A 17,206-nucleotide genomic window follows, 5' to 3' on the forward strand; every position below is an offset into this window, starting at 1 on the left:
ATCAAGGAGGCTACTCTTTTTAACTGTAATTATAGTTCTCAATGCTTTAACTTCGAAATATGAACTTTGGCAAACAAAACCTGAGAAGATATTCAGACGCATACAACCAGGGACATGTTATATATCAACTTGGAACAAGCTGCTGCTATGACACCATTACATGAGCTGATTTTTTGAATTACTTAAATTCTTACCTTTTTTTTTTTGTATGTAATTTTTGATAATATTATTTTAAAGGCGTTGTGTTGAGTTGGCTTTAGCAGATGTAGAAGATTTTCTAAAAAATCAAGATGGACAAGTTGCAGTTAGTTTAACTATATTTTACTTTTAAAAGTGTAAAATGTATTTTATATCAGTTTTTTCTTTCCTTTATTTTTTTAAATTTTATGTGTTGTTATTGTTAATTTATTTTATTAGACTAAAACCTAAAAATTTCAGAATAGTATTCTATGTCATACTTTATATTAGTCTTTTTTTTAGCATTATTTTTTTAAATTTAGATTCTTGATGCAACAAATACCACGAGAGAACGAAGAGTGTATGTGCACAATCGATGTCTTGATGCTGGTATTAAGGTAAATTTCAAGACAGTTTTCAAAATAAATTTAGAAGTATAAAAAATGTTTAGAAAATCAATTTAGTGTAAAAAGGCAATGGACTGAGTTTTAATTGCTGCTTTTAACTCAAATAAACTTTTTTCAAGTTTTTCAATTATCCTATTTAAGTACTTATTTGTTATCGTATTTATTAACTTACAGATATACGTACCGCAAAAACAACCGTACCGCAAAAACCACAATGTTGGCTTAAGTGACCTAGCATGTAGAAAAAGATTCAGGATTCAAAAAACTTGATATATTATGATAGCTAATATGTCAGAACAACCTCTCCACGCTAACTTGGTTGAGTTGGTGGCAAAGCAGTAACCACTCGGGCAACTTGAATGCCGTCCAACAACCATTTGATGCACATTATCTTTCATCCATTAGATGTTTTGTCATTTGATGCGTAGTTTGTGAGATATTTTAGTTGCCCAACTTGCCCCTATGCTTAACTAGCTGCGCCATACTCAATTGGCTTAGTGTCCCCTAGCAACCAATTAGATAACACATTTTTTTTATTTATCAAACTTGCCACTTCTACTTTACACAAGTTTGATAAATAACTCCTTTGTGTCTAAACATAATAGCTGCACTTTTTGCACATCTACATAAGTGGTTTACACCTGAGCACATGTGCCAAATTCACAAACATAAAAAGCAGCACTTCTTTATAATGTCCTACATGATCCAGAGGCTACATTATAGTGAATAAGAAAAATATATATAGGAACTTGTCCTCTTTCTGTGTGTGCAGTAATAAACAAAGTAAAAGAGATAAAAAAACCAAACACAAGTACTATAGTGGTCATTTCTTATGTATTATCACTTTACAAAAAAATAATGCAAAGTAAATGGAATACTTACAGTCTTTCTTTTTGTCACAGTGTCAGACAGTGTAAGTCATGAAGTTATCTAGTATAAGAGATGGTGGAGGAGAGCACAGGGGAGGTGATTTATGATTCTCAGTGATAAGCAGCAAAACACCTTGTTGCTTATCACTGTTTTAAAGGCCTTAAATTAACATATCAAACTCCTAGCCCTACAGTTGTTGCAAACTATTAATACTATTCCCATTATGTCTGATATCCTACATCTATCGGAGCAAGCTGGGACTTAAAGTTTTGTAACAATTTTAGGGCTAAAGTTTGATACTTAAGCTTTAGACTGACAGAACATAAAATATTTTAATGACTAACATATATAAAATTCATATGAAAGTTATGAAACTGTAAAAGATTTTTTTTAAGCTGGAGTCAAAGTTAATATATTTTTTCTGACTCCAACTCCAGCCAAAATGAGCTCCGACTCCACGACTCTGACTTTACAACCCTGGTTCCAACGTTGATTTTTTAAACAATTTTATTATTGTGGAAACTTTTTTTAAAATTAAAAAATAATCTTTTATAACAACAACTTCTACTGAACTATTTTCAAATACAATGTAGCTCAGCTGCTCACCTTGATGAAGCTCTTCACTATCATCCTCACTGTCATCCTCACTAATATTAATTTCAAAATTATCGTTTCGGTCTAAAACTTCAGTTGGTTTCGCATAAAGTACATCCCCTACTGCTAAATGGATTGCATGGGCATAGCAAATGTGATGTGGTGGATTGATTAAACAGCCAAATTTAACCATCTGTAGTTGTACTAACAATATTATTATTAAATTCCAGTTTGAATTCACTCAACTTTTTACTTTTTCAACAGCTTTTTCAGATGGCATTTTTCCAACAAACAGCCAAATTTAACCATCTGTAGTTGTACTAACAATATTATTATTAAATTCCAGTTTGAATTCACTCAACTTTTTACTATTTCAACAGCTTTTTCAGATGGCATTTTTCCAACAATACGCGCAAATCCAAGATAATAAAAGCTTCCATTTGTATGCACATTAATATTTATATAATGACGCAATTTAATTGATGTATGTTTATCAACAGTTAAGCTAAATTTGAAATTGTTAGCTTTTCTTCAATTGTTACAATGATGTTACAGGTTTTGAATTGAGCAGTTTCATTTACTTTGCACTTTAAGAAATGCTTCCAGACATTATTTTTAGATTCTAAGAAAGTCATTTTAAAATTGTTTTTCTAAATTAATTTGAAATATTATTATGCTTCAAAGTGCAACAGTTCCAAACTATGTGTAGGTAATGCAATGGTATAATAACTAATGGTATGCAACATCAACATTATAAAAAGTAATTTTATATATAAAAAAAAAATGGGATCCAAATATCCAAACCAAATAGATCCGGTTCCAGATCTCTAATAATTGATACAGGTACCTGGGTATTCAGTTCCGGATCTTGGATCCGACTATGCCCTACTTACCGTAAAATATAGGACTGAACATTTGTCTAATAGAAAGCCTATAATAGTCTATAATAGAAACCATGTTACTTTGTCTTAGTAGTACTAAGACAAAGTAACATGGTTTCTAACATGTGTGGCTCGGTCAGGATTGTGCTCTTGTTGATCGTGCCATCCTGTATCACCTCTTAGAAAAAATATTGGATATATCATTGGATCTAGATTTACAGACGCTTTTGAAATTGTTTTTAAGGGTTGACCTAGAGGATAAATAACAACTTCTCTAGATGGAGGTGGAGCACCATCATTTCCTGGCAACTTCTTCATGTAAAGGAAGATTGTATCGACGTCTATCACGACCCTCAAGCAATGACATTTTGACAACAGAAATTGGTCGACATTCTATAGCAGCTTGACAAATTTCTGCATCTTCAACTTCTGCCATGTTTTTAAATGCAAGTGCAAATGGGTTCTTCTGATTAAATATAGTCTGCAAAGATTCCATTTACTTGTGTATGCAACAATCATTTTGCTCCATTTGAAAATTTAAAGCTGTATTAGGATCATAAACATATAATTAACAATATGCAGGTGGAACACCTTGCTGAGGTCTCAGATTACTACCACAATGCATAATTTGTCCACAAATCCTAAAACAGGGTGGACCACGATTTGACAGAGGAGCTAATGTGGCTATGAATGAAGCAAAAGATAAACAGGCATTATAATTTCGTATGTGCTTGAAAAAATTTTGATTCAAAGCATGATCAACATGGTTGCCTGTCATTAAATCAACCATCAGTGGTAGATGAGGTGAAAGTGGAGCTAAGACTTTTCCTGAATGGCAGCGCAAAAAATGTGTTTCATTTAAAAAATTTTTAGCACCACAATACTGACAAATATGGTTCATTTCTCCTAGGTAATTTCTCTCTATTAAAATATTATTTCTTGCTATGCAATGCATTCCATGCTTAAGTAATACTAGTCTAGCCTCATTCCTTTCATCTTGGCGACGATTAACTTCTTCACGTCTAGCCTCATTCCTTTCATTTTGGTGACAAATAATTTCTTTGCGTCTAGCCGAATTCCTTTCATTTTGGTGGCGATTAACTCCTCCATGTCTAGTCTCATTCCTTAATTTATGGTGACAATTAATTTCTTCATGTCTAGCCTCATTTCTTTTATTTTGGCGACAACTAATTTTTTCTCGTCTAGCCTCATTTCTTTCATTTTAGCTAAAATTAATTTCTTCACGTCTAGCCTTATTTCTTTCATTTTGGCGACGATTAATTTCGTCACCTATAGCCTCATTCCTTTCATTTTGGCAACGATTAACTTCTTCTTGTCTAGCCTCATTTCTCTCATTTCAACAATTTCTTCTATTTTCAGCTCTTAAGTTACTTGACATAGTTGAGAAGTTGTTAATGTTTGATAAAACTTTATTTGATTAATTTTTTGCTATACTAATCTAAAATGAACAAACACAATAAAGTGCTATTTACTGGTTTTAACTCTATAAAACTATGTATATAGTGTCTAAAAAAAATTTGCAAACAAAAGATATAATTAAACTGGTTTGAAACAGAGAAAAACCCAGAAGTTAAACAGATTTAAATACTAAGTACTATATTGTAACTAATAAAACAATATTTTTAGAAACAAATTTAAGTTTTCATTATTTTATAAGTCATTTTATGGTAATAATAATAAAAAATTAAAAAGTAAAATTAGTTACAAATTAAAAAATGGTATGCCAACTATTGCAAACATGTTGCATCATATAGACCACATGTGGCTGACAACTTTAATGATTTTAAATTTTTTATAATAAAAATCTAAAGAGAATAATGTAAAGATATTAATAGGTGTATAGTGCATTTATTAGGCATATTAAAAAAATAAAATAGAAAAAGAAAAATTTTAAATATATTTATCATATACCATCTAGAAATCTTTCTAAAGCTATATAACACTTAACAAATAAAAGTTAATGCAAAAAAAATTTAGTATTTTTAAAAATAACAATAAGTATAAAAAGACGTGAAACATAAATTAATAAAAAAATTTAGAGACAAATTATTGAAAATTTTTATTACATAAGAGTTCTTTTGTAAGTTTAGGTTTTAAAAACAGAATTAAAAATCAATGAAAATAAAATAAAATAGTGAAACTATAAAAAGTGAAATAATGAAAATACTGGTAAAATTCAAAATTAAAAAAATACAAATTTTTTTAAAAAGTTAATGTATTTAAAATTAAAAAAACAAAAATTAGTATGCTTCCCAGCATCCTTCCTCCTACCAGTGGCGCCATATGGGGTTTGTCTCCTCCATCTAAAGAAGGGATCATCTTCCCCATATTGACACCACCGGTAGAAGGCTATTTGAGATATCAGGCCTGGGTTCTGGGAGCGATACTGAATAAAATCTTCCCAAGATCCTCAAAAACAAAAAAAGAAATAAATTTGAATACATACTGCATATAACAACCAATAAACATATTATTCAAAACCACTTAGAATTTAAAAAAAAAAAAAGATATGACAAAAAAAAAAAAATATAGATAAAGTAATGTAAAAATTAAGATATGTAATGTTTAAGTTTCCACAGACATAACACCCATAAAACTAAATAAGTATGCAAAACAGATTACCTGATGTTATTGCTCGTGGTTCTAATGTAGAGACAAAAAAAATAAAGTAATGTGTAAATTAAGATATTTAACCTTTAAGTTTTAATACATATAACACTCATAAAACTGCATAAGTATGCAAAACACATTACCTGAAGGTCTTGTGGATGATATTGACAAGGTTATTGATATTGATGATATTGTGGAGGTAAAAAAAAAAAAGTATATAAAATAACATATATTAAATAGTTATTAATATGCATTTTACAGTGATGAAACTGCACACAAACATTAAAAAGTATAATGTGTAACTATGTTTGCACAAAAAAAAGAGCAACAACAACAAAATTGCTGACTTAGTTTGTCCATTACTTCTGCTAAATATAAAAAAAAGTTATAATTAAAAAACTGCAAATGGTGAAACAATATATATATATATATATACATATATATATATATATATATATATATATATATATATATATATATATATATATATATATATATATATATATTTGTATACATATCCTTCTCATACAAAGTTAGCTTACTTGGCAAGAGCTCTTCCGCTCTGATCTCTTAAACATCTAATATATATAGACAAAATTAATTTTCAAAATAATCACTTATTCAATTAAACATAAAAGATATGTATTTATTTATATTTTAATTTAAATGTCTTAATAATTTTAATTTTAATTATATTTAATGTATGTTTTAAATGATTGCACATTTTCACAATGTAACCAAAACTCAGTAAAACTTTTGTTTTACGTAAGGGTTTAGTATTTAAAAGACCTGAAAGTCAATTTTCATTAGCTAAATAAATAAATTACGCTTAACCATGTTTTCAAAGTTTGCTGCTTTACAAAGAAAGAAAAAAGCAGATAAATAAACAATAATCGAGTTTTGGGTATATCCATTTAAAATCCTTTAAATTAAGTTAAATTTAGTTAAAAATTAGAATATATTTTAAATTTTAAATACTATTATATTAATCATTATTAAATAATTTAAATTTTTAATAATAAATGAATTTTAAACTTTAAATTTAGTTAAAAATTAGAATATATGCAACTGTTACTATATTTAGTATATATAATTATATAGTGGCTTATTTCTAAAGAAATCCTGAACTTCTTCCTTGCCTAAAGATATTCAAATTTATCTCTTCATAATCTTTATATAATAAAATATTAAACTGAATATCTCAGTATTATTTACGTATTATCTCTTTATATACCTTTTATATTTTTAAAGGGATGTAAAGAATATATTTTATCCTTTTTAAATTTGTAATCTCTATATATTATCTCTTTTATATTATAAGGTAATTATAAAATTATATAAATATAAAATAAAAAGAATATTCATACTCTATTTTGAATGCTCATTTCTAAAATATAATCATAAAAATAAAATCTACTACTATATAATTTCTACTATATAATTTCTAAATTAATTTAGAAATTATATAGTAGATTTAGATTAATTTTTTTTATGGAAGAATACAATAAGTAAACTTTTTTTTTTTTTTTTTTTTTTTTTTTTGTTATTCACCTCCTCAAGGCCATGAAGGCCACTACAGATGAAGAGGCTACTCAATAGTGGTTATAACCCTCTCTCAACTCTATAACTCCGAAACACGAACCTTGACGAACAAGGCCGCTGCGCGGAGAAACAAGTTGAGCGCGGTACTACCAGGGACGTGGTGGGGATCGAACTCGGAACCTCTCGCTTCTGAAGCGAGCGCTTTACCACTACACCACTACCGCATGTAAACGAAAAAGATGAAACTGTACCACTTGTAAACGAAAAAGATGAAACTTACTAATGATACGTGAATACTACGTGAAAGTCTAAGAAATAAATAGGAAAAGACCGCATAGCAGATTTTTAGTGGTTTAGGAGTACAGTTGGCACACATAATACAAAAATTGGATAATTTTAAAATGTTTTAATGGACCTATTTTTATTACCTGATTTGGCGGAACTAAGAAGATAACATTTTAGCATTTTTGGCTTTTCTGTTTGTTTTTTTTGCCTCCACAGCAGCACTATCTAGAGTAGCAGGACTGTCTTATTAAAATTTATTAAAACTCTTTTTTAAGTTTCAGATCATTTTTTTTTCAGACTATACGCAGCTTATTAGGACTAACTACGTACACACAGTATCTCAAACGTGGCACACAACAAATTTCCCCCCGTTTTGTTCGTGTTTTTAAATTTTTTACCTTTATTAAAGACCCCCCAAAAAAAAAATGTTAGTCATCGAAATTTTAAAACTATATAAAAGTTGTTTTTAACAGAAATAAATGCTGAAGATCAAAAATTAAGAAGAGGTTGACACAATGCAGTTTTTAAGGGAAACTCAAACTGTAAAACTTTATATGTTATAAAGTATGTTTTAACATTACATAAAATGAAGTTTACATACGTTCAATATAAGTTACATGTTTGCTCGCGTTTTCTTATAAGGCAAAGCTGCGATTCTTTCTCGCCAATACCTCAGTTGCAATGGCTGCCAAGGGTTTCGTGCCAAACACGCTCCAAGAGACACTACTACTACTATTAAAACTATTAAGTTCAGCGATAATATATTTTTTATTTTTTATTTAAACATCTTCGCTTTCAACAAGGCTGCAAGCAGCCACTAATTAAAGTTGGAAGTTACTGGAAGAGAAAAGATGAAGATTGTAAAGCAAGATAACGATTGACGGACGACTTAAAAGATTGCAAATTATATGAATCAGGAAAGCAAGATGAAGGAAGCGAATTTCAAAGAACTGATGTTCGAGGAAAAAAACTAGGCGAATGAGCAATTTTGGAGCACTTAGGAACAGTCACAGAAAAAGGATGATACTTAATTGAATGAGGAGTAACACGAGAATGAATTTTAGTGGATGGCACAAGAGATGCTAGCTCTTTAGAGCAGTGCCCATTATAGTATTTGTAGAAAAGAGAAAGAGAAGCAACATTACGACGATGTGATAATGGTTGGAGGTTGGTTGCAAGAGCAGGTCCAACTAAGTTTACAATGCGTTTTTGCACCTTGTCTAAAAGAGAAAGGGCATCATTAGAAGAACCGCCCCAGATATGGCAACAGTATTCCATACAAGGGCGGATTTGAGATTTATAGAGATAGAGAATAGAATCCGAAGTAAGAAAGTGACGAGCTCGATAAAGAGATGCAACCTTAGCAGATGCTAATTTTGCAACTGATTTGATATATGGTTTCCAAGAAAGATTGGAAGTAAGAGTTAATCCTAGAAGATGAAGAGTAGGTGACTCATCGAGTACATCACCGTTCATAAAAAAAGGAAGATCTAAATTATTGCGATAACGATTGGCTGAAAAAAATTGAGTTTTATCTGAATTAAAGTTCACCATCCACTGTGAGCCCCATGCTGTAGCAGAAGTGAGATCCTTTTCAAGCTCAAAAGCAATCAGAGGGTGTGTTTGCTTTCCAAGCAACAGAGGGTGTTGGTTTCTTATCACGACAAGAATAAATGGTAGTATCATCAGCAAACAATACCACCTTAGATGTGAGAATATCTGGAAGATCGTTAATGTAAATTAAAAAGAGTATAGGGCCAAGGATAGAACCTTGATGAACCCCTGAAGTTACAGAATAAGAAGAAGAGTGTTGCCCATCGAAGACAACTTTTATGCTACGATTGGAAAGGAGAATTCAATGATCTTAAAGATGTTGCCGGATACACCATAAGAAGAAAGCTTATGGAGAAGACCAGCATGCCAAACTTTATCAAAAGCTTTTGAAATGTCAAGAGCGATGGCCTTAACCTCTCCATCTTTATCTAATGCACGATAAAACCTATCTGTTATTTCTGTTAGCAAATCAGCTGTAGAACGAGAAGATCGAAATCCATATTGATGGTCAGAAAGTAAGTTATCAGATTCAAGATGAGAAATTATGTGTTTGTTAATTAAAGATTCAAAAACCTTGCTTATGATAGGAAGGAGACTAATGGGACGGTAGTTAGACGAATCAGATCACTCTCCAGAATTTTTGAAGATAGGGATAACAGATGCCGCTTTCCAGCAGGCTGGAAAACAAGACTCTGATAAGCACTTGTTGAATAGTTTTGAGAGTATAGACGACAGCTCCGGAGAACACTTCTGCAAGACAATAACAGGTATGTTGTCTGGGCCACAAGTTGTAGAAGAGTCTAGGCAGGAAATCACTTTAGATACAGATGCTGGAGTGATATGAATGTCAAACAATGGATCAACCTGTTTGTTGGCAATATCAGGTAGAACGCAACTAGTGGAATCAAGAGATGATATTGATGAAAAGTTTTTAGCAAACAATTCGGCTTTGTCTTTAGGTGAGGTGACAAAATCTGAACCATACAAGAGAGGTGGAATTATAGATTGGCCCTTATTATTGATATTATTAAAGATTCTCCAGAAGTCACGAGAGCCTAATTTTTGAAATGAGATACGAGATTTCATGACCTGAGAATAGCGGGTTTTGGCGTTAGACAAAACCTTTTTACAATTGTTTCTAGCAGTAATAAACAGATGTCTGTTTTCTGGAGAATTGTTTTGCTGATAAATGGGGGAGAGTGAGGCTTGACCTAGAATCGTTGAGAGGGAATAAAAGATTCCATGCCAGCCTGAATCCACGAAGTTATGTAAGAAGCAAATTTGTCGACAGGAAGACGAAAGATTTCTACCCAAGGGCCATCACAAAGAAAATCACGGAAAGAATCCCAGTCAGCTTTACTGTAGTTGTAATCTTATGAACAAAAATCATATATATGTGTATATATATATATACATATATATATATATATATATACATATATATATATATATATATATATATATATATATATAAATATATATATATAAATATATATATATATATATGTATATATATATATATATATATATATATACATATATATATATATATATATATATATATATATATATATATATATATATATATATATATATATATATATATGTTTAAATTTGTTTAGAGCTTCTTTATTGAGTCCATATGTGATGATCGTGATGTCATTTATCAAAATATTATGGTTTGTTCAGTTTTTTGTTACTATTAATCTAAATTATTTAGTCTGATTAAATTATATTGAAATTCATAATAATTTAAAATTTAAGGAAGTAAAAGTTTCATCCCCAGATTACGTAGGAGTTGATGAGCGTGAAGTGTATAATGACTTTATATCAAGAATTCATCATTATGAAGCATTATACGAAACGTTGGATCTTGATTTAGAGGGGTGAGTTTTATTTGAAATCTGAATACTTTATAAAATATAAGAATAATAAAGATTTAACATTCTTTTTAATAGTTGAAAATATACATTATACAAATATACATTACTAATTTTTTTTTCTAACTATTTATTTGTTAGTCATTTATCATTTATTAAAGTTATAAATGTTGGAAAGAAATTTTTGGTGAATTTAATTTCTGGTATGTTTTTTATTCAACACAATATCATTTTTTATGAAAGTTTTAACTGAAGTTTATATTTTTTGTATTAAAAAATTGTTTTACGTTGTATTGAAAAGTTTTTCAGCAGCACAACAACCCTCGCTTAAATGTGTTTTTTAATTGTATACTTTTGTAAGTTTTATTTTGTTACGCAATTCTTTTTTTTCTAAAGATATAGTTGGATTAACAAAGGAACTTGAACAAAGTTTTGAGAATTTAAATAATATGTTTATGTATTTAGAATGATGTGATTTTTTGTTATTTAACTTTCCAAGAACAGTTTGTATGTTACCATAATAATTTTCCAAACCTTAATTGATGTTTGTACGCATTATAGCGTCTATTATTATACAAATCATTTTATGTATGTTCACCTGTCACAGACATCAAATTTCAAAATGTAGCAAAGAGCTATAATAAATTAATAATGGCAACCTGTTGTCACAGATTGTTAATAATTAACTTAAGTACTGCCAGTATTTATATTAGTGTCTTAAAATTTAAAGTGCATAAAATTAAAAATTTTTTGACTATATATACGTAAACAAAAAAATGTTTTAATCCAGACAATTTTTCAGACAAAGTTGAATAGAAATATAAAAGATATATATATATATATATATATATATATATATATATATATATATATATATATATATATATATATGTATATATATATATATATGTATATATATATATATATATATATATATATATATATATATATATATATATATATATATATAATATATAAAATATAAATAGTCGCATCAGTTAATTCACTTCAAAAAAATAGATTTCAAATTTGAAGAATCATTTCTTCAAATTTGAACAAAAAAAAACTTTTTTTGTTCAAAAAGTTTTTTTTGAAATCCTAATTAAATGATTCTTGAATAGAACACTAGTTAAACAATTCTTATAATTTGTTTTTTCACAAATGCTCAAAAGAAAAACTCAAGGATGTGTAGAAAAGGTGTTTTCTCAGATCTACTTATTAGTAGTTACAGAAACAAAAGTTTAAGCATAGAAGTAGTCCAACTTTTAATTTCAATTTTATTTCCTGGTACAGTAGATCTGTAAAAACGTTTTTACTTCATCATTCATTTTTTTGTTAATTTATTGTCATAATTGATAGGTACTTACATTGTGTTGTAATTTGTTTTTAATAAAGTTATTATTGAACTTAATTATCTTTTTTTAATAATTATTAAATGAAAATTTTTTAATAATTTAATAATAAATGAAAAGCTGATTTTTAATAATTAGAATAATTTACAACATAACATAAGGTAACATAACATAAGGTAACATAACATAAGGTAACATAACATAAGGTAACATAACATAAGGTAACATAACATAAGGTAACATAGCATAAGGTAACATAAGGTAAAATAACATAATTTTTGCTGGTTTTCAACTAGAAAAAATTTGGTAATTATTGAGTTATTATGCATATAGGTATCGGTGAAAACTCATCATTTTTTTTCAACTTCAATCAATAAACTTTGAGTTTTTAAATTTATTTTTTTATACATGGATTATTTGATTTGTGTTATTTAACATGTCTGTAAACATGAACAACAAGAAGTAATAAAAGTTTCCATGGCTGCTGCAATCAAAGAGATTATGTAGTAAGAGTGGTTTTTAGCTTAGGGGCAAAAGATATGAACTTTAGGACCATCACAAAGAAAATCATGTAAGGAATCTAAGTCAGTCTTAAAGTCTACGAACTTCAAGAAATTGATGTGAAAAGAAATTGTTTGACACTATTGTTTTATTCTCAGACTCCTAAACTTTTTTATCTCACAAGTTACTTTCTTGAGAATTTTGAAAAATCTTTAGAAATTTCATTAACAATTGCATATACCATTTCATACATGAATCTTATTTTATTACAATTCCCAATCATAAGACATAACTATTTGCAAAGAAAGTTTTCTTTAATTCATCTCTTGAATCTAATGATCACACTCTTCCTAACAATACTACTCTAACTCTTCCTAACAATACTACCCTGCAAGGCTTGACCATACTTTTTCAAAACACTATCTTGCATGACTTGTCATTTAGTTAAGTTTTTTTTTTCACTGTAACAGGTTTCTTGGTTTCCTGTAAAAAAAATTTTGATTTGTTTTTTGTGCAACAATGTAAAAATGTTTTATTTCAAGGTTACTTACAAACAAGAGCTGTTTATTTCCTGATGAATATTCATATTGCTCCACGATCAATTTATTTAACTAGGGTGTGTATTTATACATTTTTTACTGCATTATGTTGACATTATTGCTTATTATCTTGTCTATTAGTATTATTTATAGTCATTAAACATTAGTTTAATATTAATATTAACATAGTAATTTATTTTTTATTATTGCTATAAAAATCATACACAAAACACTTTAATTTTCAGTTACTTGAGAACTCACAATAGTTCTGAAAAACTTAATATAACACAAACAAAATATAGACATAGTAACAGTTTTGTTACTATATCTATAGCTTCTCTAATGTTGTTACTATATCTATTGCTTCTCTAATGTTGTTACTCTATCATTGCTTTTCTAATGTTGGTAAAGCATGCTTATCCTTATATTTACCTTGCAAAATAAATATTTTAGCATGGTGAAAGTTTGCTGAATTTATCAGGTAGAATTGGCGGTGACTCAAGTCTCTCTAATAGTGGAATAGAGGTGAGTTTGCATGGAAAAGAGGTTTGTTATACAGTTCAATACTTTTTACTCTAACATTTCATAAAAATTAACTGTCTGTTAAAACGGCCAGTCACTTTAATCATGTAAAGTTACCAATTAAATTAATAAAATTATTAAATTGTTTATATTTAAATTTTTTGTAATTTATAGTATAGCAAGAAGTTAAGAGATTTCATAAGTTCTCAAAACATTCGTGACCTAAAGGTATGATTGCTAATTTTAGTAGTTTTAATTTTATCACACTTTTTAAGGATTTTTTACTACTTTATTCAGCCCTTAGAATTAAGGTCAGCATTTGGTAATGTCAGCCTAACTGCTAACCTAAAAAGTGTCTGAGGGCGGGAATTTTTTGCAGACCTCATTTCTATGTTGCTATGGTGAAACTATTGCATTAAAAAGTTTGTGCCGACCAAAAATAGCAATAAGTTGCCAACCTTTCTAATTCCAAGAGCTGCATTATTTATTGTTGCACAACTTTGAATTTAGAAAAACCTTTTCTTATGAAGCGAAAACATTCTAATATAGCTTTCTGAATTTATTAGGTTTGGACCAGTACTTTAAAAAGAACAATAGAAACTGCTGAGCTTATTGATGCTGTTAATAAAGAACAATGGCCAGCACTGGATGAATTAGATGCCGTATGTTTTTAGCTTATTTGATATCAGTAATGAACTTACCATATCTTTATATTTAAATGCTTCTAGTGTACTAAGAATAAGAATTTTTGAAAAGCATTTATTAGTATTATTCTCTTCAAAGTTTAAAACAATTTATTGTTATGATACTGTTATATTTCAGGTTATATGTGACAATATGATTTTGTTTTGTTTCAGTGTATATGTGACAATATGATTTTTTTTTGTTTTATTGTTATGATACTGTTATATTTCAGGTTATATGTGACAATATGATTTTGTTTTGTTTCAGGGTATATGTGACAATATGACTTATGAAGAGATACAAGAAAAATACCCCGAAGATTTTGCTCGTAGAGATCAAGATAAATATCACTATAGATATCCAAGAGGGGAGGTAACCATAGTAAATTTTGATTTTCTATATAAGTATTCTACACTAAGAAAAGGCATGCTTTTTATTTTACTATCAAGTCAAATATAAGTGGTTTTCAAAATTTTGTTTCATCGAATAAATGACTTTTTGATAAATGACTTATATGTTAAATTGGTTTTATGAATATTTTAATTAAGACTTTTTATACTTATTAGTTGTATTGTTGCTTGTCAAGGTTTTACTAGAAAAAAGGTTATCTTTAGTCTTATGAAGATGTTGTATCTCGACTTGAGCCAGTTATAATGGAGTTAGAAAGACAGCACAATGTTTTAGCAGTTTGTCACCAAGTAAAAACTATTTTGATATATCTCTACATTAATGGTATTATCATTATTCCTTTTACTATTTAAAAAAGTATTAATATTACTATTATTGCTGTTGTTATTATTATTGTTGTTGTTGTTATTATTATTATTATTATTATTATTATTATTATTATTACTATTATTATTATTTATATTATGTTTATTATGATTATTACAAAATAAAAATAGTGATAACCACTACAAAAATTTAAGTTTTTTTTATAAGTTTATAATGTTTTTAAAAAGTTTTAAAACATTTTGATGATCATTTTTACTTAAACATAATTTTTAATAGGCTGTTATGCGTTGTTTACTATCTTATTTCTTGGACACAAAAGCAAATGACATACCTTACTTAAATGTTCCTCTCCACACTGTTTACAAGCTTACACCTGTTGCTTATGGTATGTAAATTCAATAAAGTTAGAAAACTAACTTTATTGTTGTTAAGTTTATTAAAAATTAAAGATATTTTAATCACTTTTAATTTTTTATCTTGCAGGCATGTTTGATACCCTCCTGGTATAATTTTAAACTTTTCCGCATAATACTTTCAGGGCAATAGAACTAAAAAGTAACCTTAAAAGAAATTATTTTGTCAAGAAATAATGTTTAAAATAAATAAAGTTTGCATGTGGTATTTTCATTTTGCATGTAGTATTTTATTTTAATTTTTTTTTTCATAGAAAACTAATTTTTAAAGCTGAAACCTAAATAAAACTAGTTCAAATGTGCACAAGTTTGTTGTTCAAACAATTTTGTTTCTACCTGCTGTGTTTGTGACCATGTCTTATTTTTAATATTCACATTGTTTAGATTTTTTTGCATTTAATCAATCATACACAGATTATAATAGAGTATATACTAACTAATAGAGTATATATATTAATTAATCTTTTTGTGTAAATAATTATGTATATATTTAAAAAAAATATCAATATTTTTTTATTCTTGACATGTTTTTAGTTAAATACTACATTGTCAAATGATTTAATTTAAATTAAAACTCTAGTATATATAAGTAAAAACTGAAGACTATACAGAGAAGTATAAGTAGAATAACAAACTCGTTACAAACTAATAAAAATTATATTGAAAATTATGGCAGTAAATAGCAAAAAAATAATAAAAATGATAATAATAAACTAAATTTATAATATAATAAGACATTTGTTTATTTAAAGAATGATTTTCTCATTAAATTTTGGTAAGGATATCCAAAAACTGAAAAGAATTCAAATTAGTTTAATTTTTACAAATTTAAATTTAATTTCTTGTTTATTTAACTTGAAGTTGTCACTTGTAAAGTGCTCATTTATCTTTGTTTTTAAAGTTTAGAAGCTTAAAATATCTTATCTTAGGACTATCTACAAATATAATATCTTATAACAGGATTATCAATAATATTTATAACAGATAATTTTTTTTTATCAATGTATAATTTGATTTTGGTGTCAATAATTTTTTGTGGAAGTTGATTATTTTTTAAAACTAAAGAAAGGTTTAGTTTTATATGTACTGTATAATCAATCAAACAACATATTAGACTAATTTTATAACAAGGGGGAATAAAACTAAAAATTTTTTGCAAAAGACCTGTAATTTTTTTTCTTTATTTATACTATGAGTTGATTGCTTATATTATGAGTTGATTGTTTGATCATATTTGATGTTTCTCTTGCTGATACGGAACATTGATTTTTTTCTATGAGCTCTTTTTTTACACTGGATTTAATAACTGACTCAGAGTACATTCTTGTGTACTTTTTAGCTCTTTATATTTTCTCTGGTCTCTAAACATACACAGCCCATTTTTATCCCCCATATGTAAGAAATTACATAAATACAAATAAACTCTGTTTTAAAAAGGTATACTTTTAGGTTTTTATAGGATATGTTTTTTAACAAGTAGTTAATATTTTTATTTTCCGTAATTTTTTTTGATTGCTGCTTTAGAGTACTAAACTAATTTTCAAGTCTAATATATATGTATAAATGCTTGCATAGAAATAACAATATTGGTTTTACACAAAAACCACTATTATTATTTTATGAAAACCAAAATGTAAAG

At 27.8% G+C, this 17,206-nt stretch overlaps 1 protein-coding gene across 1 annotated transcript in view; it reads left to right on the forward strand.

Moving 5' to 3' along the window:
* Nucleotides 1-17,206, forward strand: part of LOC100203886 (6-phosphofructo-2-kinase/fructose-2,6-bisphosphatase) — a 41,480-nt gene that overhangs the window by 11,931 nt on the left and 12,343 nt on the right. Inside the window, exons 5-16 of the mRNA XM_065818278.1 lie at nucleotides 238-304; nucleotides 501-575; nucleotides 10,564-10,620; nucleotides 10,706-10,827; nucleotides 10,963-11,024; nucleotides 13,217-13,290; nucleotides 13,667-13,738; nucleotides 13,910-13,963; nucleotides 14,302-14,397; nucleotides 14,687-14,791; nucleotides 15,034-15,117; nucleotides 15,431-15,539. Of these exons, the coding sequence (XP_065674350.1) occupies nucleotides 238-304; nucleotides 501-575; nucleotides 10,564-10,620; nucleotides 10,706-10,827; nucleotides 10,963-11,024; nucleotides 13,217-13,290; nucleotides 13,667-13,738; nucleotides 13,910-13,963; nucleotides 14,302-14,397; nucleotides 14,687-14,791; nucleotides 15,034-15,117; nucleotides 15,431-15,539 (977 nt within the window). The remainder of the gene's footprint in view (nucleotides 1-237; nucleotides 305-500; nucleotides 576-10,563; nucleotides 10,621-10,705; nucleotides 10,828-10,962; nucleotides 11,025-13,216; nucleotides 13,291-13,666; nucleotides 13,739-13,909; nucleotides 13,964-14,301; nucleotides 14,398-14,686; nucleotides 14,792-15,033; nucleotides 15,118-15,430; nucleotides 15,540-17,206) is intronic.

Source organism: Hydra vulgaris, chromosome 14 (genome assembly GCF_038396675.1).
Source record: "Hydra vulgaris chromosome 14, alternate assembly HydraT2T_AEP".
NCBI lineage: Eukaryota > Metazoa > Cnidaria > Hydrozoa > Anthoathecata > Hydridae > Hydra > Hydra vulgaris.